Genomic DNA, 24,082 nt, shown 5'->3' on the forward strand with positions numbered 1-24,082 from the left:
TTTATTTTATTTTGTTACACACAAACACACATATTTACTGTTTTATTCACTTTATTTAATGAACTGTATGAAATGAATTGTTCTTTTAAGCCTTGGCAATATTGTCGTGCTAATAAAGCTGAATTGAATTGAGAGATAAAGAGACAGAGAGAGACAGAGAGAGAGAGAGGGGGGGGGGGGGGGGGGGGGGGGGCAGTTTCCTCCAGAGCAAGACGCTTTGACGGCGATGAGAAGTAGCAGCAGTGGGAAGCAGGCGGTATGAGAGCAGGTTCTAATGTGCGCCACACCGCATCCGGCTGTCGGTGCGCGGGCAGTCTGCGTCTGATATGAGCTCGGACTGCGAAAGTTACTACAGCAAAGAAAACGTGTTCGTGGAGGGCTTCACGTGTCCGAAAGCGGACAGTGACACCACGGCACTTTTCTGCTGCGGGTTCAGTGACTTGAAGTACTGTTGTGATGACCCCAACAGCTTTTTCCCCTACGAATATGGATACATGTGGTGGTTAAGGTAAGGGGTGATGGACGCAGTCAAATGAAAGTGTTGCATAGATTTTCCTCTCATCAGGATACGTGTCGGAGGTTTGCAGTGGAGCGGGAATAACATGTACATTTCTCTTGCAGCAAACAGTAATTCTGCTCAAAATGTGGGCTATTATATTATTATACACACTGAAGACGTTTTTAGCAGTTGGAGCTGTTAGGGATTTAAACACACAGCCTGTCCCTGTTTGGCTCTAATCAGGCTAATTGGCTGTTATAAGTGAGACTATTGACTCAACTCAATAGCAGAAAGGAATCTTAATCTGACCTTGCCTTTTCTCTCAGGTTTTAACAGCAATCAGATGCTACTGCTAGATCTGGCACAAACAAACGAACACAAAATGAATCCAATAAAATCAAGGTCCATTAGCCTACACCATCGATCTAAAGCTCACCTTTGACATTCACACACGCATGGATGCAACCATTATGGCCAAGGTTGCTTCTCATTCAGTAAAGACAAAGGACCAGGGATGCACATTGCACTGGTCCAACTTTTTCTCTCCAGATACTAAATCCGATGAGCTCTCAGGTGTCAGTCGCTTTGTCATCAATATCATTTTAAATCTTTATAGAGCACCTCAAGGAACTCATAGGATCATTTTTATGTAAGATAATGTGGGATCAGGGATTGCTGTTGTGTTTAAAAAGTGAGCTGATGACCCACCATGTCACGGGACGTATTAAATTTTCTAACAACAAAATTGCTGATTGATGGAACTAAAAATAAATAAATAAATATATGAAGGTTTTGACTGGTTTAAAGATCAAGACAAAAACTAATTTGCCCTACAGTATTTCATATTATTTTACTTAAATTTATTTGTGCTTTTATTTGCCAAGGATATTAAATATCTGTCTCTGAGATTTCTGCTACTAATCTACAATGGAGGTGAATGGCATTTAATTAGTGGTGCTCGCAGCTTTGAAAATTGCATTTGAAAAATTCCTGCACCATATTTCCTCAGAAACCCTGTTCCTGTCAACAGTTTTTATAGGGACTATTTCTTCAATCATTCCACTGGAAAGGGTTCACAGTGAGGTGTGTGGATCATTTTTCATCATGGAACATTTTTAAATAATTTTTCAGTGCACCATAAACACAATTCCATTCACCTCCATTGTATTGGGGTGGAATGAATTCATGGGTATTGCAAAAACGATCTGCATGGCCTTATCACTACAGGTATGTGAGGTAATATGTCTGTAAGTAGGGTGAACTGAGACTTTAAATCATTGTAGAAAATGCGTTTTAAGTACAAAATGTCATTGTTGTAAAAGAAAAAAAAAATTAAATCTACAAACCATTCATGATGTCTAAATTGTTTTTATCCACAATATTGCGAATGATTGCAAGTTTCTGAGCTTTTCAGTGTAAGGAAAGTTCATCCTTGTTGTAGTGGGCTTTTATGTCTTTGTATATCTCATATATATAATGTTTAACAATGCAACTCACATAACATGTGATCATCTCTGTAGAAGGTCCAGTGAAATTAGCCGACTCTGGGTAGCATGTCCATCATTATATGTCATTATGTGGTAAGAATTTCTCTGAAACACTGTGGTGCTTTTACTGACGTACCGTACTAATCTGAAGGTACAGAGTAGGCATTCATATGATAGAGCATATGAGTGAAGTGCACTCTGTTGCTCAGATTTGAAAATAAAACAGCTAATGTTTGCTAATGTAAATTTTGAACATTTTGCATATTTTATCCAGCTTAATTTTGCCTTTTGTGTTTTAGCTGGCTGCAGTTTTCATGCTCCTATGCTGTGGTTTTACTTCAAGTAGGCTACACACCAGTTGTCTATAACAGCCAATTGCGCCCTGTCAAAGTACGTCCACTAAAGGGCTTGTTTTTGCCACTGACAGTCACAAAAACATGGGAAAACAGGGTCCAGGTTGAAACATACAGAAGTTACCAATGTGTGTGGAGCTACAGCGGGGAGGCGATGAGAGGATGAGCATGGAGAAAGATGTCTCTGTCCTAAAGTTTAAAAAAAATCCACCTCATGAGTGTTGTGTGCTTAATACACACACAAATGGGAATGTAAAAACGATAGCGTGGCAATTTCTTAACAAATGACTTCCTGGAGTGTACACTGGTTGATTGGCAACCTCACAGGGCTTTTCCCAAATATCTACAACAGAATATGAGAATAACATCCAAGTTGACAATTCATTAAGCTGATGATACACCAGGCAACTTTTTGAGCAATGTTGCAGGACAATCTTGCTGGTGGCAAGATTGCCGACTATGTTGTGAACGGCTAGCGGCGGTGCAGGTGGCTGAGTGGTGAGGGCAGGGGATTATGGTAGTTATCTTTACTCAGTACCATTGATGGCAACATTGCCCAGCACCATTGCTCTAAAAGTTGCTCTGTGGATCATCAGCTTTAAGAGTAATATTTCATCAATTCAGTTTCACACACACATTTTAAAACAATGCTGTTGGATACATTTTTATGCATCTACTGTATGTTATATCCCATCTGATGTACAGTATACTGGGAGCAAGGTGCTACTCCAGCTGTCTTTGTTTTACAGTCTTGGAGCTCTTGTGGGTCTCTCTGTGGCAGCAGTGGTTCTTCTCGCCTTCATCATCACTCTCTGTGTCCTCTGCTATCTGTTCATCACCACTAAACCGAGAGGATTGGACAACGGGCTGCCGCTCAGAGCACCAGGTACTGACTCTTTCTCTCTACAGGGGGGGGCTTTCTGCCAACACATTGATAAAATACACTGAATTATTTTGGAGCAACCTTCAGACATTTATTAATGGCTGAGCAAGAGGTTTTGAAAGAAACAAACTGATAAATAAAAAAGCACTTTCTGGTCAGTCTCCGTTATCTTAATAAATGTATGTAAAGTATCGTCGCCAGGAAGCAAGCAATATAGTGTCGACTTCATTAAAAATATTCCACCCCCCTAGATATACCCACGGAACAAGGTCATAAAGAGGGGTGTGTATAAGCTCTTCTTAGCTATCATGTCATCTTCCCTAAAGAACAAAATCCAGTGAGCAGTTGTTTCCAGCGTATCTCAAGAAAAGATCTTCTATTTTTTGACTAGACAGTCTGAGCCTCTGACAGCAAATGTTGCAGTGCCGCTTTTGAGTTATTCAACAGAATTGTATCTGTCCCCAAAATCTCACTGTCCCCTCTGGTTAGTTTTAAGTGTGTTGCATTTCTGAGCACACTCAGCTTCACTAATGGGTGTAGTATAGTCCCTTCTTTCTTTTTTTAGTCTAGAATAGTCACAATTCTTTGTTTAAAGGTTTGATACTAAAGTTTTGAACTCATAGAAATATGCTTATTCTGTTTCTTGCCCAGAGGTGGATAAGAAGATTGATACCACTCTCACGTCAGTGCATTAAGCATCAAGCCAGAGACAAGAGCCTGCTAGCTTAGCCTAGCATAAACACTGCAAGCAAGGGGAAACTAGCCAGGGTGTGTCTAAAGTTATCATTTCAGATCTTGTACATTTAATCCGAAAAGTAGAAGTAAAATTATGGGGATTAATGGGGAGTTATGTGCTGAAACAATTTCTTGGTGCATTTTATGAAGAAAACTCAAAAATTGCAGTTTTTACAAATGAGATAGAACATGTTAATTACTGAGCTTTAGAGGTTTCTCTCTCTCTCTCTCTCTTTCTCACCCCTCTCTCCCCAGTCGAGGCAGATGGCCACCTACCTTGAGTCTAGGTTCTGCTTGAGGTTTCTATTTGCTAACAGGGATTTTTTCCTTTGCTACTGTCGCCAAGTGCTTGCTCATAGTGGGAATTGTTGGATCTCTGTAAATAATAAGACAAGTCTAGACCTGCTCTGTGAAAAGTGCAATGCGATAACTTCTGTTATGCTTTGCGCTATATAAATAGAATTGAATTGAATTGGTAGCTAGATTTGTGAACATTGGGCTTCTTTTGGATTCCTGGCAGCAAAGCGCACCCCACTGTGCCAAACAAACAGTCAGTCAGTGTGGACAGATGAGGCTGCAGCAGCTCTACAGGACTGTTCTGAGAGCACAGATTGGAATATGTTTAGAGAGGCTGCCACCCAGGAGAACTCCATCAGCCTTGAGGAACATACATCATCAGTGACACAGTCATACATCAGCAAATGATGTGATGTCTTCACTTCACTAATGATGTGATCACTAAGACATTAAAATCAATAAGACATTAAAATCATTTCCCAACCTGAAAGCCTGGATAAATGAAGGGCCAAAAAAAGCTGCTTTTCCATCAGGTGATAAAGAAGCTTACAGCACCGCCAGAGTGAGACTGAAAGCTGTTATCAGGCCCAGCTGATTTAGTGCATTTGTGGTGAACTGTGGTATTCTTGGTATATCTTGCAACAGAACTACTGAATCGCCGCAGATCTTGTGGGAAAGGAGGGATATTTGATTTATTGTATATTGCACCAATTGTTTATTTTGCATTTATTTTATTTAATATTTTTCTAAATAATAAGAGACTTTCTTTAATCATATACCAGAGTGGTGTTCGAGTATTTTATCTGAAAGCCAGTTATCATATTCCGCGGTTCACATGTTGATTACAAGGGAAGCTAAGATAGTTGACGCTGGGTTTCAGTGTTGATATTAAGAAACAATAATCTAAAAGAACTCAGGGCCCTGCCCAAACATACTTGCTAGAGGGTAGGAGCGCTACATTTACATGAACATCCAACATTATAACATTGTTGATAAGTCATAACATGTGGAAAAGCATAATAGGTCTCCTTTAATGCAGGCCCTTATTTTGCAAAATCAGGCATTTTAGACCGCAACAATCACTGAAAAGGCCCGCGAAATCCTGGAGGGACAGACAGTAGGTCCCCGTTAAGAAGGCAAAATTCCCATGTCAAAATATTAAATTTTACAGAAGAGCAATGGAAAGCATCCTGACTGGAAGCATCACCAACTGGCATGGGATGTGCACGTCCCAGGACCGGAGGCCTCTGCGGCGGGTGGTTAAAACTACTCAAAAGATAATTGGCACCCATCTGCCGAGCATCAGTGATATAGGTGAGGTGAGGTGTCTACGCAGAGCACAAAGGACACTTAGGGTGTACTCTCACTAGGCGATCTGAAACATGCCCAAGCATGTTTAACCCCCCAAAAATTGTTTGTATGTATCACTTGCTTTGTAGCATAAAGGGAACTACAAACTGCATTTCATTTTGCAACCCTGTTGTAATATGACAAATAAATTCACCTTGTACTTTGAAATTGTAACAAAGAAATGTATGCTTCTGTGTTTTACATAGTCAGTGGAGAGTAATATTGTCTGTTGCTGTCATTCAATTTCATGGCTTTCCCTTGTGATAGCCTTGAAAAAGGGAAGTATTCACTCATTCAGTTCCATTTAGGCATGTTGAAAGGACCTGATGTAAACCAGATTTCCTTGAAACAAAATAAAAACTCATTTTACTCATTAACATGGCTATCTAGAGCAGATTTTTTTATTTGCAGGTAAATTATGAGTGCAGGGACAAATTATTTTACATTTTGTGCCCGTACAAGATGAGATGATATTACTACATGTAATAGCATCTTCAGGACCTGGATCATTTGAATTGTTAATTATTTATAAAGTGGGAAGTGTGAATTTTGGAGTTCTAAGTCAAAAATATCAATGGGAATGCCCATTTAACTCAGACTTCCGACTCGGAAAGTCAGGAGAACCTCACCAACCCCGACCTCAAAATCCAAGATTACTGCTCCTGGAATCAACAGAAGTGAAAACTGTATTAAGTTTCTGTTTATTGCACATCTATCTTAATTGTGTCTGATTAAAAACAGTCCTGTCCGACTTATATGTGTAGACATGTGGCTACCGTGTTGGTTTGTGCAAAATACAGGAAAAAGCGTTATCAGCTGGTTTTGCCAACAATGGCCAGAGGCATTAGTCTTGGTTTTCCGACTTACATTACATCTATTCATTTAGCTGACGCTTTTATCCAAAGCAACTTACAATTGCTATCTACGACAGAGGTCGCACGCCTCTGGAGCAAGTAGGAGTTAAGTGTCTTGCTCAGGGACACTTTGGTGTCTCACAGTGGATTCAAACCCGGGTCTCTCACACCAAAGGCATGAGCCTTATCCGCTACTCTGTCACCACCACTTAAATCAGCTCGGGTATGATGTCATTCTCAGCTCGGACCTCCAACTTCCACGGTAAATCGAAAGCACCATAAGCCTACTTGCTGTTTCTGTGTCAAGCAAAGAGCTTGGAAATGAACTTCAAAACTGCAGTTTCAAAGCCTTGTCACCATGCTAGAATATCCACGAAATGTGGGGTATGTTTGGCCTAAAACTGAAATTTTAAAGTTCTGCACATCCCTTGCCCACCCAAAAAGGTGTTTTTACTTATGTTCTTTAATTAGACCTCTCCTCAGGGCTAGGTAGGCATACTGTTTATCTATCTAGGTCTAATCAGACACTCAAAGCATCATATATCACTCATATATCAAAATCAGCCGTGACAAATTACCAGAATTTGTCCTCTGTACCCTCAGTGGCAGTGGTGGAAGAAGTACTCAAATTCTTTACTTAATTAACAGTAGAAATACCATCGTCTAAGCACATCATGTTGTAATGATAAAGTTAAAATGTCATCAAATAAATCTAGTGGAGTAAAAAGGCAATATTTGCCTCTGAAATGTAGTGTAGAAGTACAAATAGTATTAAATGGGAATACCCAAGTATAATACAAGTATGTCTAAATTGTACTTAAGTTACATTCCACCGCTGCTCAATGATGGGGTGCATCCCAAGTCTCTTAATTGCGTCTTTTCCTTGCGTTTTAGTCCCGCCCACCGGGGATACAAGGAGCGACACAAGAAAACCAAGTGAAGAGTAAAGAAACAAGGAAATGTGTTTTTAGAGAAATGAGACCTCCTGGTTGTAGCTGGGTCAGCTGTCAGTCAGCTCTAATACTAATAAAGACACAGTTATCACCACCAGATCAGGATGTTTCTATCTGTAGCTGTCACCTGTTTAACAAACACCTGCACATGAAGAACAACCTACACTCTGAATGTATACAGTGCACTGTGTCCTGCTCAGAGGCACAGAGTCATTGCTATATTATTTAGTCATTATCTGCATCTGTATATATTGAATTTTTATAATGAAAAACCCCAGAATATAATCATGGTGTCATTTGATTTATTAGGCTAAATGTTTCAGGGGAAATTGAAATGATAAATGATTTTTCTTTAACTGGATCCATAAGAAATGTTAATGGGAGAAATAACAGAAAAGGAAAATCTTTCTAATAAATGAAGAATCTCCTCAGAGATCGCCCCTCGATCCTCGATCTCTTAAACGACAAATAAGAGACGTGAGATGCACCATCTGTTATGGTCCTGAATGACAGAAACAGATGAGTTCAGCAATTTTTAACACTGATGTTGCTGGCTTTGCAGGTATCAGATCTCTATAAACAGATGTCTGCATGTGAATGCAGAATCTGTAGGCAAGGGACAGACAGGGTTTGGAGTCCGTTTGGAGTCCAAATGGTATTGACCAATCACGTTTGAGGGGACTTTGGTTGCATGCAGATAAACAGTCTGTGTTGAGAGCAAAAGAAGCACAGAAGAACAATTCTGAAATATTGGAAGTCATCGACTATCATGGGTGATGATTTAGCTTTTTATAAATCTCGGAACCCTAAAGCGTCCTCAGACGAAAGCTGATGGGTTCCGAGATTGCTATCCGGGCCGTAAACAATAATGGTGCAAAGACAAGGAAGTCTTCCACACTAGAAGCCCCGAACACCCCTCTCCCTGAGGTTAAACTCATTGTCAGACGATAGCTGATGGGTTTTTATATTTGTCAGATGTGTAACTCAGGCTTGTATTGAAGTTGCTTTGCTACACTATGATCTGTTGATCAGACAGGTTAGAAACAAGCTCTCAGGTCAGTCAAACTTATTTGGAAGAGAAAACGAAAGTGAATAGTAAAATTATTTCCCAAACCTTCCATTGTAAACATCAGTCACAGTTTACAGACCAGCTAACACGTGTGCGTGTGTGTGTGTGTGCCTAGATCTCAGTAAATAACTTGGTGAATACATTGCTGATAGAACAGATGCCTTGAGTTATCGTGAAACAAGTTGTAATAAACTGTAGTTCTTCTTTAAACATCATTACTTTTGATAGTGTTGTGTCTGTGTGGTTTGTAAGATTTTTCACACACAAGTTTCTAAGTGAATTTTCTGTCTTCCAGGCTCTACGTCGAGTCCACAAGGACCAGAACCCAGTCATACCAGTGCACATGCTGGCCCACAAGGCCTCAGGAAACACTTCATGAGGGGCAAGCTGGACTGCGACAACCAGCCCCCGGACCCTGACCGCCTTTTCCAGCGTTGTTTCATGGCTACTGTGACCTCTATCAACGTGGAGGGTCCTGCATAGATTGGTGGACTACAGCATTTGACTTACTGACCAGCTTTTAGCTTGATTCCTATTTATTTGCCACAGACCTGTCACCACTACACTGTAGTATATAATCTCAGTAATATGATCTCAGTTGCTTTACAATTAGCTTTTATTAGCTTTGATGTGGGGAGTCATATGCATTGTTTGTTGCCACATGTCTTTTTGTAATGTGTCTATTGCACAAAATCAAACCAACACAGAAGTCCTTTTGCTCAACAAACAGAAAAAAACTCTTATTGCCATTTCCCACTACCTGTTGCATTGGTGCAACAAAATAGCCAAAACAAAACAGCACAATTATGCACTCATTGTGTGGATAATCAAACATTTTTGAGGCGGTAATTCAGCAGAAGAGAGTCTTGGTGACTGCAAAACATGGTTTTAATTTGCTTCTGATAGACGAGATGAGCTGAGTTATAATAGATGTATTAGAGCTCATTCCCTGATGTCCAGAGGTTGTTAGCACCTGTTGGTCATGCATTTTATGGTTCTTGAAAACTGAAGAAAATATGCAAAGTTCATCACTTGTTTTCACTTGTTGAAATCCACTGAGAAATAACCTCAATACAGTGTCTGAATGATGATTAGCCATTGACATCATAGACTCAGAAATGCTTTTGATGAACCTGAGAGACAGGGTGATTTTGGTAAATAAAAAGTGAACTATCTAGCTGTGCCTAACTCTCTGAGGGCACCTGCTGGCTCCAAACTCTGCTTTTACAAAGTGATGGAGAAGTCAGTAATGAAAGAAGTTGAATAATGTTTTGTGATGAAAATGTTTTTCATTTATTGAAAAAAGAAAAAAAATATTCAACTTCTCCCATGTCTCCCGGGGCCACTCCACTCATTTTATGCATGAGATCAGTTTGCTCATCATAAAATCTTAGATAACGCTGGTGATGTCATCGGGATTATCTAAAGTTTGGCATGAAGCTTCACATTTTTAAACTAAAGCCTACATTACAAACTGACAGCATGGAGTTTGCATGATGTGGTTGCCTGCAACACAGTTCAAGGAATGGCAATGTCTGTCTGTCGGTTGGTGGGTCGCTTTGGTCCAGACTGAAATATCTATACAACTATAGCCGCTTTCACACAGAGATCCCGCAATAAATGCGGAAAGAATGGCCGCCAATATGCCGCATTCGCTCATTCATACTGAACAAAATATTTCGGCATACCATGAGAAATATCTTGATGGATTGCCATGAATTTCATACACATGTTCTTGTCTCCCTCAGGATGAATTGTAATCACCTTGACGGCCCCTTAACTTTTCATTTAAGGCTTTCATCAGGTCAAAATTTTAATTTGTCAAATACCTTTTATTTGTTTATGATCAAATGCTTGCTGAACAACTGATAAGGATGCCAGATTTTCAACAGCACTGCCTCTGATTAGCGAGTACTCGTTGCCTCCATAAATTGAGTTTAGGGTTAGGATGGGGTTAGGGATAGCCAATCAGAGGCAGAGGTGGGGGCAGGACTTTACGCAGATCTGGTAATCTAATGCTGGTAAACATGGTAAACATTATACCTTCTTGGCATCTGCATTTTAGAGCTGTTATTGTGAGCGTGCTAGCTTGCTATTAGCATTTAGCTCAAAGCCCAGCTGTGCCTAATGCCTCATTTCCACTACACGGTCCAGCTCGACTCGACTTTTTGGTTTGCCATTGGTGAAAGTGGATAGTATACCTGGTAACTTGTACTTCTTTGGTCAAGGTTCCAAGTGAGCTGAGCTGATACTAAAAGGTGGAGTTAAAACACTGCGACCACTGATTGAACAGCGAAAATTGTCTAAGCTTAGATGGAGTACGGTCTAGACCTGCTCTTTATGAAAAGTTCTAAGAGATTACTCCTGTTATAAATTGGCGCTATATAAATAAAATTAAATTAAAAGCTGCCAATTGAATTTTTGAAATTTTTTTTTTTCACTAGACACTAGATTTGAAAAAATGGCTGCCCGCAAAACCACGCCATGGTCGACTGATAAAGGGCAGAGGTTTCTCTGTTTTGGTTGCAGGTGTGTGTTTGCATAAAGTTGAAGATGAGGGGGTACAATCTGCAGTGGAAAACAACATTGAGAAAAGTACCTGGTACCAAAAGTGAGTCAAGTCGGGCCAAGCTGTGTCATGCAGTGGAAATGAGGCTCCCTAACAGTTTGTTTGTGTTTTACCATAATACATTTATTTATAGGCGCCTTTCTGAACACTCAAGGTCAACTCAAGCACATTGAAGACATGTTTGTAACTCACTTGTGGTATGGGAACATATACTTTGTGGCTGTACTCATTTTAATGACACAAGAGCTAATTGACATTAACAAGAAAAATGTGTTTTCCTGTATTTAAAGACAAAGACAGTAACTTGTGAAATGCACACTTAAATATTTGATTTTCAACTTAAAGGTATTTAAATACTGTACATTCGCAAAGTAAATTTCACGATACACAAATGCATACTGCTCCAACCATAGCAGCCTGCAAAGATAATAAAGAAGACAAAAGAGCTCAGTTTACACATGTGGTGGACATTGCCACTCCTGGTAGAATGACAGCAGATTGTCTCTGGCAGTCGCAAAACAGCCAAAATACACACAGACACAGCCACATTTGAGAACAGTTCAACTAGTAGTTTTATGGTCCCCATTGTTTTCTTTTAATTGGAACAATACCAGCTACGTTCAGCAGCCATTGACAGTAGGTGACTTAACACTTTAAATACTGCTTTAAAGTGTAAATCTATCCTGAATTGCTTTTTCTCTCATTAATTAACATGCTCAAAGGTGTTTAAGTTAATAGAATGTTGATTTTGACTTTCCCAATGTTTTGGGACAAATTGTTTCAAAATTGGTGAAAGCCAAACGAAGAAACCCATGTCACAAATGCATTCAACAATTCTGTACTTTATTACGTGTAAACGTAGAAGGGATACAACCTGGGTGCTTCACATACCAGCTGTGAATCTGATGCTCACATCCTAGAACACTTTGTGTTTTGCTTTGATGGTGTGTGAACCATAGCTTCGTGTTGTAGCTGTAAATTGTTTGTACCATGACTGCTCTGTTTATTTTAAGAAGATGAATATATTGTCAGTCTGTGTTTATTAATTTAATTGAATTTAATTAAAATTTAATGAGAGTATTTAGGACCTCCCTATGTTTACCATCATTATATTTATAGCAAGATATCTGGCAGCTCAAGTGCCTCCTACTAATAAATGTGTATTTTCTGAAGTTATTAAAGTTATGAACTACACATGCTTGTGTGCTCTCTCTTGCTTTGATGCTTAACTTTGATCTTGCTGCACCTCAAGCAATGTCTTTAAATTAGATTTCCCTCTTACCTTAGGTAATGCATTTTTTATTAGTCAAGGCACCAAAGCTGCTGTTGGAGTTGCTCAAATTATTCATTCTCTGTTGCATGATGTTTTTAGCCCATCATACACAGTAGGTAAACATCCTAAATGTATTCTCTGGACATCAAATCACTTATGTCACATCACTTATCACTGACTTTTCACTTTATGCAAGTGTCACATAATGCTGTTATAGTTAAATATGCTACACTCCCTAATTTTAATATGGCACCCTCAAATCCCCAAATTTTCTCCCAGCAAATTCATGGTTTGCAACAGTTTACAAGTGACTCAAGTTTGAATATTAATGAACACATTTCAAGTTGGAGGAGATTTGTGATGCATAAAGGCAAAATCGGTATTTGTTGTTTATTAAATTTTTTAAGCAGAGAGCAGCAGCTCAGGTTGATCTGCTTTGATCTGGAGGCTGTCAGACTGTATATGTTTAACTGTAATGAAAGTTCAACACTGTCAAAAGTGGGCAGTGTAGTCTAACGACTAGCATTAAGAATGTTATTCCTTACCCTAATGTTACTTTCATTCCTAACATCTGGTGTATGTGGCAGGCAGTAAAGCCCAAGAACAACAATAAAGTTCTATTTCTGTTCACTTCATAATAACTGGATAATCATTTAATTTTCAAGATATTATACCACTGGTGAAAGAAGTACTTTAAGGCTTTATTTACACTGTAAAACTAGTAAATGTCCACAAGCAAAATCCTATTTCAACCTGCAATGACAGAGGTTTTTTTTACCACTTCTGGGCGGGAACAAGTTGTGGACAACCTTGACTTATCACCTTTAAACTTGAAATGGTAAATGGTATATGGACTGTTCTTGTCCAGCTCCTTTCTAGTCTTCCGACCACTCAAAGAGCTTTACACTGCTTGTCACCTTCACCCCATTCACACACATTCATCCGCTGATGGCAGAGGTTGCCATGCAAGGCGCCACCTGCTCATCAGAAAGATACTAATCATTCACGCAATATTGGAATTCATCATGAATGTAAGGCCAATATGCTCTGTTTTTGGTCTCTATCAACTCCTGAGTGAAATTTCTGTCTCTCTCTTTAGCTGCTTAATGGTCCACTGTGTTCACCAGCTATCACACTCCTAACACCAGCCACCAAAATGCATACATTTTCACATTTCAATCAGCCAGTTGCTCATAGGAAGCATCCAAAACAACAATTATAGCGACAACATTATGTTAATTGCTAAGAGCTGTGTCCTGCCACACTGTGTAAAACAGAAAGGAGAATTATTGCTCATATCTAACTTGTAATTAAACTGACTGAACATTTTTTGAGCTGGCACAAGCTGCTTGTTTGTGATGACACTGGGGTGGGGGCAGCTCTTTATATGGGTGGCAAGCAAGCCACAGAGATAATATTCAAAAATATGTTTTCTGAGTAAATCTATCATGTAGGCCAGTGGTTCCCCTCAAGTGATCGCGAGATAAATCTGATGGTTCGTTAGGCGATTATAAGGATGAGAAAGCAGATAAACAATTTATGCTCATAAAAGTGTTGTTTTTGAGGTCTATCACTCACCCAGTCTCAGATACGTCTCCATTTTATTAAATGACACAGGGGTGTGTTGCTAGCATCAAATCACAGCCACCAGTTTTGCTGTTTGGTGGGGGTGGTGGTGGGGGTGGGCTGCATGTGTTACAGTAAATTCTTTGTCTGACAGCACTGGGGGAAATCCAACACCCCCCGTGCTGTAGGCTCTTTACCAATTGCAAGTAAGGCATACTTTATTGTCACATACACATTCATGTAGCAGATTCATTCTCTGCATTTAACCCATCCATCAAGGGAGCAGTTGGCAGCCACTGTGCAGCGCCCAAGGACCAACTCCAGATCTGAGCCAGTGTCACTGGTCAGTGACGATGTCCAGATTCTTAATCCCACAAACAAAGCTCTGACTGATCAACTGTTTCGCCAACCAGCATAAAAAAATGTCAGCGAGCACAGCACCCACTGACTGTTGTGTTTGCAGTTGGAAATAGCTGAAAAGGAACTGCTGAACAAATCTGAAACGTGGGCATCAATTCAGAGGTCTGAATTCTTCTGTCTTCCTGTAAATTACCGGATCATTTCACCTATTTAAAAGTATTTACATAAAACAAGGCAAAAGGGATCACTCTTTGGTTGCAGCAATGAGTCACAGGCATTGCTTCAGTATAAGGAGCCACAAGCTAAAAAGGCCAGACCACTTATTTTGGAATTAAGAGAAATGACAACAGTCTCTTCAGTGTAATTGATTTGTTCACCTGTTTTTTCCCTGTAGAAGCAGATGGAGCTTTCCTGGCACAAGAAGAGGCAAGAACAAGATGTACTGGATAATACAGGAACAATGGCAAGGCAGGATGGTGAAAACATGTTGAAGGAATTGCCTGGTGACTCAACCTCTGGGAGAGAGATGCAAACAGCAGGGACATGCTCCTTTAGCTTGTTGATGGCAAAATAAAGCTAAAACAAGGTCATTGATTTTATACAGAGGTGCAGACACAGAGCACTCAGATGCTCACCTTGTGAACCACCCAGCTCTGCAGGATGCAAACAACATTAAATGGTCCCCTGAGTGTTTCGCACAGTGGCAATGTCTGACTCTAATGCTCTGGCATTTTCAAAGATGATGGGAAAAGTGAAAAGAGAAAGAAACTTGTGGTTTCTCATAGGCTGAGGAGTACGATGAGTATGTGAGAATGATGAAGTTGAGTGTTTTTATTGTGGGTGGCCTGGACTTGATCATGCTTCAGCAGCTGGCTGCAAGTAGGTGGTTTTGTCCATTGTTGTTCATCTGCAGGCTGTTACACTGTTCTGAAATGCTGCATTTGCATTTTAAATCCAGACTCTGTGTTGTCACTGCATTGCCAAATAATCAATCATAATCAATAATAAGCCAAAACGGTTGCCTGAAAGGCTTTAATGTCCACCTCAATATATTATTGTCATTGTTATGTGGTATAGCTTATTAAACCTGAATGACTATTAGAAAGTGTAGATCTGAAACTGCTTAAGCACAGTAACAAAACCACTCATTTGATTGTTAAATCCTACAGCATGACTACACTTAACAATAAGCAGACTGAGAATTGAACACTGTTGACAGTACAGTTTTGATTATCTGAAAACATCCAACTGGTGATTATGAACAGTGTCGTGAGAAGGAGAAAAAGAAGAGAAAATATAAAGTAGAAGCATAAGTGAAGCTCACAAAATTATAGAAAAGAGGGCAAGCAGAAGCATTAGAGGCAGTGTAAAGTATAGTGGAGACATGGAGGGCAGGACATGACTATTTGGTTTTATGACGTTTTATGTTAATGTTACAGGACTAATTCCAAGTTTTTAAAAATGTGCATTGGAAATGAGGAAGACTATATCCAGAAGGAGGCAGTAATGCAACGTTAAGAGGCCAAACTGCTGTAAAACCGTGAAGAAGAAGAAGAAGAAGAAGAAGAAGAAGAAGAAGAAGAATGGAACAATAACTGAACAGTGTGAAGGGATCATATTTGAACATTTTTACAGATGGTGCCAGGGAACCAGAGAGTGGGAGAGCAGGTTTTGGGGTGTATATAGCTCAACTGGACCTTAGGATCTGCAAGAGACTACAGTAGTTCTGTCTTTACAACAGAGCTGCTTGCAATTCTTTGGGCTCTGTGGTGGATTGAGGATGTGAAAATAAGTGAAGCCTTAACCTGCTCTGACTCTGCAGCTGCCCTGATGGAAATTCTGCCTGTATTATTTAGAATTTCAGAGATTGGTAGCAATGTTATGTTCTGCTGGGCCCTGGGCATGCTGGAGTTGAGGAAAGGAAATGAAGTAGCAGACTGTTTAGCAAAATAAAGCCTAAAGAAGTTAGAGACATATATAAATATATCATAGGGAAGAGTGGAACTAAAAGAAAAAAAGGGAATGGCAAAGACTGTGGGACAATGAGACCAAGGGGAGACATTAGGCTACTACTCTTTGCAATCTCAGGTTAAAAAAGTCAGGCATTGTTATGGATCCAGAAGAGCTTTTGTTAAAATGTGCAGGTTAAGACTTGGGCATTGTGGGTTGAATCAGTCCTTATATGTTACTGGAAAGCATCCTAATGGGCTTTGTGTGTGTGGGAATTTTGAAACAGTGGAATTCTATTCAAGAGATTATCAGATTTGGGAGTCATACTCAGTTAAATCTATATTGTGTCAAATTGAGACCCACCACTTGATTGTCAAAGTAGTATTACAGTTCTTACACGATACAGGGCTACACATAAAAAGTTGAAGCAATAACATTCTCATTACAGTGACTTCCTGAGGAGGGCAGTGACGCTAATACGCCTGGAAGCGTCTGAACTGCCGACAATTCACATGAAGAAGAAAAAGAGGAAGATTACAGGAAGCTTCCATGGAGACAAGGGACGCCGTGTGGTCGCTATGCACAGAGTAGCCACAAGTTGGAAACTCTTTGTGCCGTTTTATGTTTCCTAATTGGTGGGGAATTTTAGAAAGTTATGAAGGCACTTGTTTTTGAAGTACGCCGTATGTAACGTTAGGTAACGTTAGCTAGCGCACATGGTTTTATCCTCTAGCTAGCTAACACTAAAGTTACCATCTCCAATGCAGAAAGAAACTTGGTTAGCCACGGTTAATATAACGTGTAAACATGTAAGTTAATACATCAAAGTGTGCTAAGTAATAGCCAGATAGCATTTGGAAGAGCGTCGGTTTAAAAATGTGGAAACGGGGCGGTCGAAGCTCTGCTCTGGACCGAGCTCAGGCGCTGCTGTCCGCGAAGAGGAACAGCAGAGGGGACGCAGAGCCCGTGCAGGGGTCTACAGCCAAAACACGGGTACATGCGGTCAGTTTAAACATGTTTCAATCAACAGATGACAGATGAGATGTAATACATGTGACCCCAGAAACCTGTCTTCCTTGTATTTAGGGTGCTGTGGGTCGGTCTGTGGAAACCAGATCTGCTCCCCGAAATGCACACACTCCTTTCTCAGATGTGAGTGACCTGTCTTCAGTCAGCTCAGCTCCTGAGGATGGTGCACACACTGTGCACACTGCTGCTGCTGCTGCTGGGAAGACCCAAGGAAAAGAGGGGGATATTACCAAGGTAAACAGCTTTAGAAGGCATTGCTAATTTATGCTGTATTGCTCAGGACATAAATGCAATGGATCAGTTTGACAATACGCTGTCTAGTTTGACTGTGATTTTGTCTGAGCCCTCCTTGTTTTCTTCTGCCAGGATCTCAGACCTCAGAGCTCTCTGGGTGGGGGAGGGAGCAGGTTCTTGAAGAAGGCTCCACCAACTGCAAAAAACAGCAGCCAGTCACCTGTCAGCAGGAGCCAACTGCAGCAGGTGCCTGAACCCAGGTACAGTTCTGTGTATGTAAGAGAAACAAATGTTATATTGAGCACTAGACTGAATAGTTTTCTATCACCTGCTCCACTGAATTTATTTCCACTTGTGTTTGTCTGTTCATTCTTCCCTCTCACCCCCTCGGGTCAGATATGTGTCATCTTCCCAGCGAGGTTCCCAGACTGCTGCTCTGAGCAGACTGGCTCAAATTGAGAGCCGCATCCACACCCGCAAGCAGGCCAGACAGGGGCCAGTACCTGCGGAGAATCTAACCTCAGACTTGGAAATCTCACAGCCACCAGCTGCCCAGTCCCTTGAGGCCTCTGTGCAACTCTCAGCACAGTCCAGCAGTGACCAGAGCCTGAGGGGGAATCGTTTCCTCAAAAAAAACGTAGCTGTAGCTGTTAATAATAGTGCTGCTGCCAGGTCTCCAGAAGGCACAGATGTTGGTGTCCGGTCTAGGTCCAGAGCTGCTGATGCTGTAGTCCCTTTGGTGGGTTCTGACACTAAGTCAGTGAGAGTAGTGAGTGGTGTGAGTCTGGAAAGTGATGAAGAGGACATGAGGAAACTGCTTGGAGACTCGTTGGATTCAATGGACAACAGCTTCTTATTAGCAGGGAGACACTCTTCCAAAAGATCAGCAGACAAGGTACTCTTTAGCTTTGAACCCTGGGCTGTTTTTTCAGCCTCATGGCATAGTCACTGCATGTCTTAAATAGGCACGGTACATATTGTTATTTTCAGGACACGTTAGGCTAAGGCCATCACTTGTGCGCACATGTCAGTGGTTCTATACGTACATGTTCTAATGCACACAATGTCAAACAAGCTCTTATTCAGAAACAACTTCACTTTCAATCACAAAGTAATGGAAATATGTCTAGGCTCACAAATAGAAAAAAACACAACACACATTCAGCTAAATTAGCCTTTTTTTCCTGTATGTTCTATACGTCGACGGATACATTTTTCAGCAGCTGATGCCAAGATTTAAAGAGCAGGGCGGCCGATGGCTGATATATAATGCCAATATCAAAACAAAGAAAAGTCATGTATAAGTCCATTATGTCATGCAGAGTACAATCTAATGTACATGGTTATCTTAGCAAGTAATGTTGTTGTTATTACATTTGGTTATGCTGTAGATTTCAGAATGTGACTGGTGTTTAAGGGAGAGTGGGGTACAGTTTGCAGGATGAACACATACATATTCAAATATTCTAGGTGTTGAAAAGTCTTGAGAATCCCTGAATTCAGTTTCCTCAAGGCCTGAAAAAGTATTGAAAACGCTTACCTTTTATTTACCAATGTCTTAAATGTTTCCTTTTGCCTGCTGTAGGTAGAGATGTTGATTATTAAGTGTTTTTGATTCTGATTGCGGGCTGTCAGGAGATGTTACACACCTCTAAACTATAAGTGGGACTGTTGATTGTGCTGAGGAGACTGTCCAGTCCGTTTTGTGGAGTTTCAGTCAACACTATCAGACATGCAGCAAATACTGTCACAACTGCTAGCTATAGTGGCTAGGAAGCTCTTTGTACCATGATGGGCAAGGCTTAGCAGAAATATAAATGAACTTCATTCGGTTAATCCATCCATCCATTTAATGCTGCTTATTGTGGTCATTTGATTTAATTAAATCGAATCATTAGAAATAATTGAAATACTGCTGGTAAATACTGAAAAAATAATAAATAATTCTAAGCCATATTGTCCCTGGCTCTCCATCAAACAGTGCACTCAATGTGGTTTTAAAAAGGTCTTAAGAAGTTAATTAACTACATGCAGAAACAAATTTATTTCAGTTCCAAACAATACTGTGCTTTCCTCTCTCACAGATGTTGAGCCAAAGCAATCCGAAGGTCCACTCCACACCCCCTCTCGCTGCTGTCCCTCCCGCATCATCCTCCAACACAGCGCCACCTCGCTCCCCTGCATCTCCTTCTCGCCGCAGTTCTCCTTTTCGATTCACCGGCCAGGCTCAGGCCCGCTTCAGCCCCTCTGTGCTCTCCCCATCCCCGTCTCCCGCCTGTGTCTCTCCACAGCGCTCCCTCTCGTCCATGTCAGGCCGCAGTGAGGTTCTCTCTCTGGCAGAGCTCTTCCCCGTTGGGCCTGGCTCTCCAGATCCCCACAGTGAGCTGAGTGCACTTTCTTCTGAAGGTGAGAAAAGTTCATCAGGGCATCAAATACATAAGGAAAGATGGCTTTCAGTGTTGTAGGGTCAATTGGATGTAAAATCAAGTCTTCCGCTCTGTGTATACCGGTGTATATCAATGTAAAAACGATTGTTATAATGATTTATTGATGCCAAAGTGCTTAGCCTATTGTTTTGCATACATGAGAGAAAATATGGTGTTTTTGTTCATTAATCATGTTCCTCCCTCCTCATCTTATGCATCCTAGATGGACAACAAGGTACAGAAATCATCCCTCTGTAGATTAGAATTAACAGAACAGGATGTAAGAGTTACTGTGCAGCTCATCTCAAGTTTATGTCAAGCTTTATTTTTTATTTTTTTAAATGTATAGGCACCATTTTTATGCTTTCAGGGGAGAAATTCTGCAGGTATTATAATACGTTCTGACATGCATTACTGTTGAACATATAACCGTGTTATTAGAATTGCTGTGACAGCTGCCTAGAAAACATTTATTTTCTAGTTTTTGCTCACCACATGCTTTTAATGTATATTTGATACCTTATGCATTAATAGTAGTAGGACACAAAATATCTGTGGTGATACGCTCATTTATCATTTATGAATTTCTGTTTTGATCTGGTATTATTGCAGACTTCAAGATAAATGTGATGACGTTAGACGACCTTGTCCCTGCTAACCTTGGATTTACTGAGGAAACACCAGGAAAGGAGGTGGGGAATGAAGTTATTATGCATGGTGAAATAAAGAATTACATTAAAACTAATACAGCTTAAAGAAAAATCTATTGTAAATTCCCAATAAACATACTAAATGAAAATACACTTGTGTGGTAAACCAATATGGATTTTAAGTGGCCCACAAAGATCAGATGGCCACATTGAGATAATTCTCCCTCATTTGATATGATATGTCCCCACTTTATCATACAGGAGCAGGCCTGGAATTTCATCATTTTAGGGGCAAGGCTTTTAGTGTTCATTTCTTTGAGAGCACAAAGGCCACATGCCAGGGCAGCATGGCCGTCAAATAAAACAATGATTTCTAGTCCACGGAAATGATAAATTTAATCTATTCAAATGTTTTTTCTAATTTGTTAATACTAAGTACAATGTTAGCAATAATCATTACCATCCATGCATAACAACAAGTTCAACATTTGGAAAGTTTACTATAACATGTCGACCTTTTTTTAATGTCACCCCCCCATCCAGGCTGTGATTGGTTGGTTCACGAAAAGTAAACTGCATCAACTTTGTGAAAAGTTTCAACAACATCCTTATATAGCTACGTAGCCAGCTAGACAAACCCAAACATTGCTAATCTTATCCCTATTGTCTTCTGTCTGATATAGCATAATAGTAATAACAATAGAAGTTGGGATTACAACAGCCTTTCTTATACTCAAATTTGGGAAATTGTCTAGTGAATTAAAGTTAAATTGAGCCTTTTCTCTGTTTACTGTGGATCTTGTAGAATCCCGAGGGACTGCTTATACTAACATGTATGCTTTCTTCCTGCTGCCTAAACAGAGAGAAGCCAGCTCCCCTCTTCCTGGATCTCTGAACAGACATCAACAGTTGGCAAGATCTAAGGAGAGGGAGAAAGAAGAGGAAGAGCAGCAGCAGCAGGAGGACCAGCTGGACTACCAAAGTGACTTTGAGAGTGAGAGCAGGACAGAACCAGATTACAGTGCCAGCCAGGTTTCAGAGCATGTGCAAGTGGATGGAGACGAAGAGGAGGTGCTATCAGAGGTCAGAGAAGAGGCTTCAGATTCAAACATGTCCTGTGGGAGAACAGACGATGATTACTCAAGCACTTTCTCAGATACAAGTCGCTGCTACGCCTCACGGACTTCAGATGGCAGTCAAACACTCAACAGAGGCAGGGACTCAAGATCCTCTGTATCACATGGCAGCCGAACCTTATCTCGCCAGTCAGGGAGGCGCGCTTCAACCAGGAAGGCTTTAAAAGAGGCAGCAGTACAGACTCAGACTGATCCACTGGCTTACACATGGCCTGCCGGTTAGTCTGCCATACATGGCGTGTGTATATTTAAGATGTGGTATGGCCACCAATCCTCACTACCACTGCAGCATTTCTTCACAGTAGTCATCAAGTTATCTGGCTTAATTTGACAGTGACATTATGAACAGTAGAGTTGTCTTTTTCTTATCTCTGGCTCTCCTCTCTCTGTAGGTATGGCGACTTTTGGTCCTGCATTGGGTATGACCTACATGGATCCCACCCCAGTGGTCGCTCATACTCTCAGTGCAGAAATTGTGGAAGGTAGGACCCAATTAAACAGAACATAATACTACATGAATACAGATAGAACACCAGGAGGCTCTCTCAGAGTGCTTTCCTCCTTTCCAAGGCTAAATCTTTTACATTTGTTATATAATTGAAAATATAAAAAAAATGTTAAACCTGAATCTGGATCCAGATGGTAGCTATAATATGTAGAGAGTATTAGTGTTTGTACAAGAATGATCAAAATGAGTCATACGCTTTTGGTAGGGTCATTTAAATCTGTTGCTGTTGCACCATCTATGGGTGAAATGCAGAGATGCACTGATTCCGATTTATTTAAAAGTCTGACCTACCCAATTTAAAATAAACTGCAGGATACCACAGCGCAGTGTTTCCCACAGAATGACAGTGTAACTGATGGTATCAATCTTCTCCTTTAATTCTTGGGAAAAAAACATTACTTTAAAGTTCTATAATTTGCTATTTACATCTATGTGTGTCCAGCCCTCGGTAATTATAAAACCCTGCGTATGGCCATTGGTGTGGGGTTTTGGTGAAGACAGTAATTTACATCTTTTCATCTCACACTAGTGGTAGTAGTAGTGGCAGAGTCCTTCACAAGTAAGACAGCATTTGCCTTAAACCCAGTGAATATGCTTTGTGCTTGGAGCCCTAAAGTCATGGTACTGATTCTATGGTTTTTCTGCGTGTCCCATGTCCCTCCCTCAGCTCGTAGCAACTTTAATCCAGCTGTATTTGCACTCAACGAAATGCTGAAACAGCAACTTGCCATGACAAGGCGGTACATCGAAAGCAGCCGACGTCTTCACTCCAGCCTGGTGCAGAGCCTGGAACCACCAAACTATAGATACACCACACTGGAGGAAACCAAGGAGGTAATGCATACACACACACACACACACACACACACACACAGAGTTACACACCTGTTGTAGAGTTATCAGTGGTTTCCTAAGTTGGACTCAAAGGAACAAAGGAAATGGCTGTTTAATTGCTGGTTTAAAGCCTCAAGTGAATATCCAATTTGTAAAAGAACATTGGTCTATCATTCAGTGTAGTAGAAAATGCATCAGTATCATGAGGCCGACAAGTAAAAGGAACGGAAACCAGTCGTCCTTTAAATTAGTCTTACATTCCTAATTCCATATTGCATTAAACAATTAAGATATGGCTTTGTGAAACCTGTACATAATTCACACACTCTTTTCACAGTACATTCGCAAGCACAGGCCTTCCAAACTGACAATGGAGGAGGCCTTACAGGAGGTGCTGCAGGAGATGAGAGACTACCATCATATCTGACCGGTGGTACTGAATGTCGTGGATCACAGAACCCCAGAATGTGTGGAGCAAGGGACATTTACCATGTCCTTCTTATTAAGACATTTTATACAGAATTAAATATTTCTACTGCAGAAAGAATTAAAGTATTTGTTGTTAGTCTGTCATAAAACATGCTGTTAAGAGTTGTGTGCTTTTTTAAAAGTGCAATCATGTCGTACATTCAAACTTGTGTCAAGGTTGAAATTATGCAATTACAAGCCTCTGTGTTTCAGTTCATGGAGTGATTTGAAGAAGAAATAATGATAAAGTGTTACACCTTCATGACTGTCATTCTGTTTTAATGCATTTGTTAAAGGAAAGCCCAAAAGAAGACATCCAGTGTCTAGAACTCTGGCAACATTTCTGTTCTGAAAGAACTCACTGTAAACAGTTACACTCCACTATAAACATGCAACATTTCAATATCTCGCGTGAAGTTACTAGAGTGATTGAAGATGTGGTGGATCTGGCACTGTGGAACCAAAAATACTTCAAATCATAGTTTAGATTTGATGGATTGACACCATACAGTCAAACTCTTGGAAACAAACTTGACCCTCTGCATCAGTATGAAACATCACATTGTTCCACAGGGGTTCATTCATAAATAACCAACTGG

General features: G+C 40.5%; 2 protein-coding genes across 3 annotated transcripts; both read left to right on the forward strand.

The window, feature by feature from the left end:
- The first annotated feature begins 237 nt into the window (after nucleotides 1-237).
- LOC119901233 (protein shisa-like-2A) lies at nucleotides 238-12,241 on the forward strand. Its single transcript, XM_038716815.1, has 3 exons — nucleotides 238-508; nucleotides 3,089-3,225; nucleotides 8,776-12,241. The coding sequence occupies exons 1-3, from the start codon at nucleotides 327-329 to the stop codon at nucleotides 8,961-8,963; spliced, it is 507 nt and encodes a 168-aa protein (XP_038572743.1). The 5' UTR covers nucleotides 238-326; the 3' UTR covers nucleotides 8,964-12,241.
- A 4,423-nt stretch (nucleotides 12,242-16,664) lies between these two features.
- On the forward strand, nucleotides 16,665-23,886 carry LOC119901234 (uncharacterized protein C19orf44-like). 2 transcript variants are annotated; one of them, XM_038716816.1, is made up of 10 exons: nucleotides 16,665-17,200; nucleotides 17,285-17,461; nucleotides 17,594-17,721; nucleotides 17,858-18,356; nucleotides 19,546-19,867; nucleotides 20,500-20,579; nucleotides 21,399-21,891; nucleotides 22,066-22,155; nucleotides 22,849-23,015; nucleotides 23,353-23,886. In XM_038716816.1, the coding sequence occupies exons 1-10, from the start codon at nucleotides 17,075-17,077 to the stop codon at nucleotides 23,440-23,442; spliced, it is 2,172 nt and encodes a 723-aa protein (XP_038572744.1). In that variant the 5' UTR covers nucleotides 16,665-17,074; the 3' UTR covers nucleotides 23,443-23,886. The 2 variants fall into 2 exon arrangements, with proteins under 2 accessions (XP_038572744.1, XP_038572746.1); XM_038716818.1 differs by having other exon boundaries at nucleotides 16,667-17,191.
- The last annotated feature ends 196 nt before the right edge of the window (nucleotides 23,887-24,082 follow it).

This window comes from Micropterus salmoides, unplaced genomic scaffold (genome assembly GCF_014851395.1).
Source record: "Micropterus salmoides isolate LMB-PRFRI ecotype aquatic unplaced genomic scaffold, ASM1485139v1 Ms_hic_scaffold_13, whole genome shotgun sequence".
Lineage (NCBI taxonomy): Eukaryota > Metazoa > Chordata > Actinopteri > Centrarchiformes > Centrarchidae > Micropterus > Micropterus salmoides.

Coding starts and splice junctions, on each gene's coding strand:
- LOC119901233 (XM_038716815.1), top strand. CDS start 327: ATGAGCTCGGACTGCGAAAGTTACTACAGCAAAGAAAACGTGTTCGTG. Junction 509..3,088: donor GGATACATGTGGTGGTTAAG/GTAAGGGGTGAT, acceptor TTTGTTTTACAG/TCTTGGAGCTCTTGTGGGTC. Junction 3,226..8,775: donor GCTGCCGCTCAGAGCACCAG/GTACTGACTCTT, acceptor TCTGTCTTCCAG/GCTCTACGTCGAGTCCACAA.
- LOC119901234 (XM_038716816.1), top strand. CDS start 17,075: ATGTGGAAACGGGGCGGTCGAAGCTCTGCTCTGGACCGAGCTCAGGCG. Junction 17,722..17,857: donor CAGCAGGTGCCTGAACCCAG/GTACAGTTCTGT, acceptor CCCTCGGGTCAG/ATATGTGTCATCTTCCCAGC. Junction 22,156..22,848: donor CAGTGCAGAAATTGTGGAAG/GTAGGACCCAAT, acceptor TCCCTCCCTCAG/CTCGTAGCAACTTTAATCCA.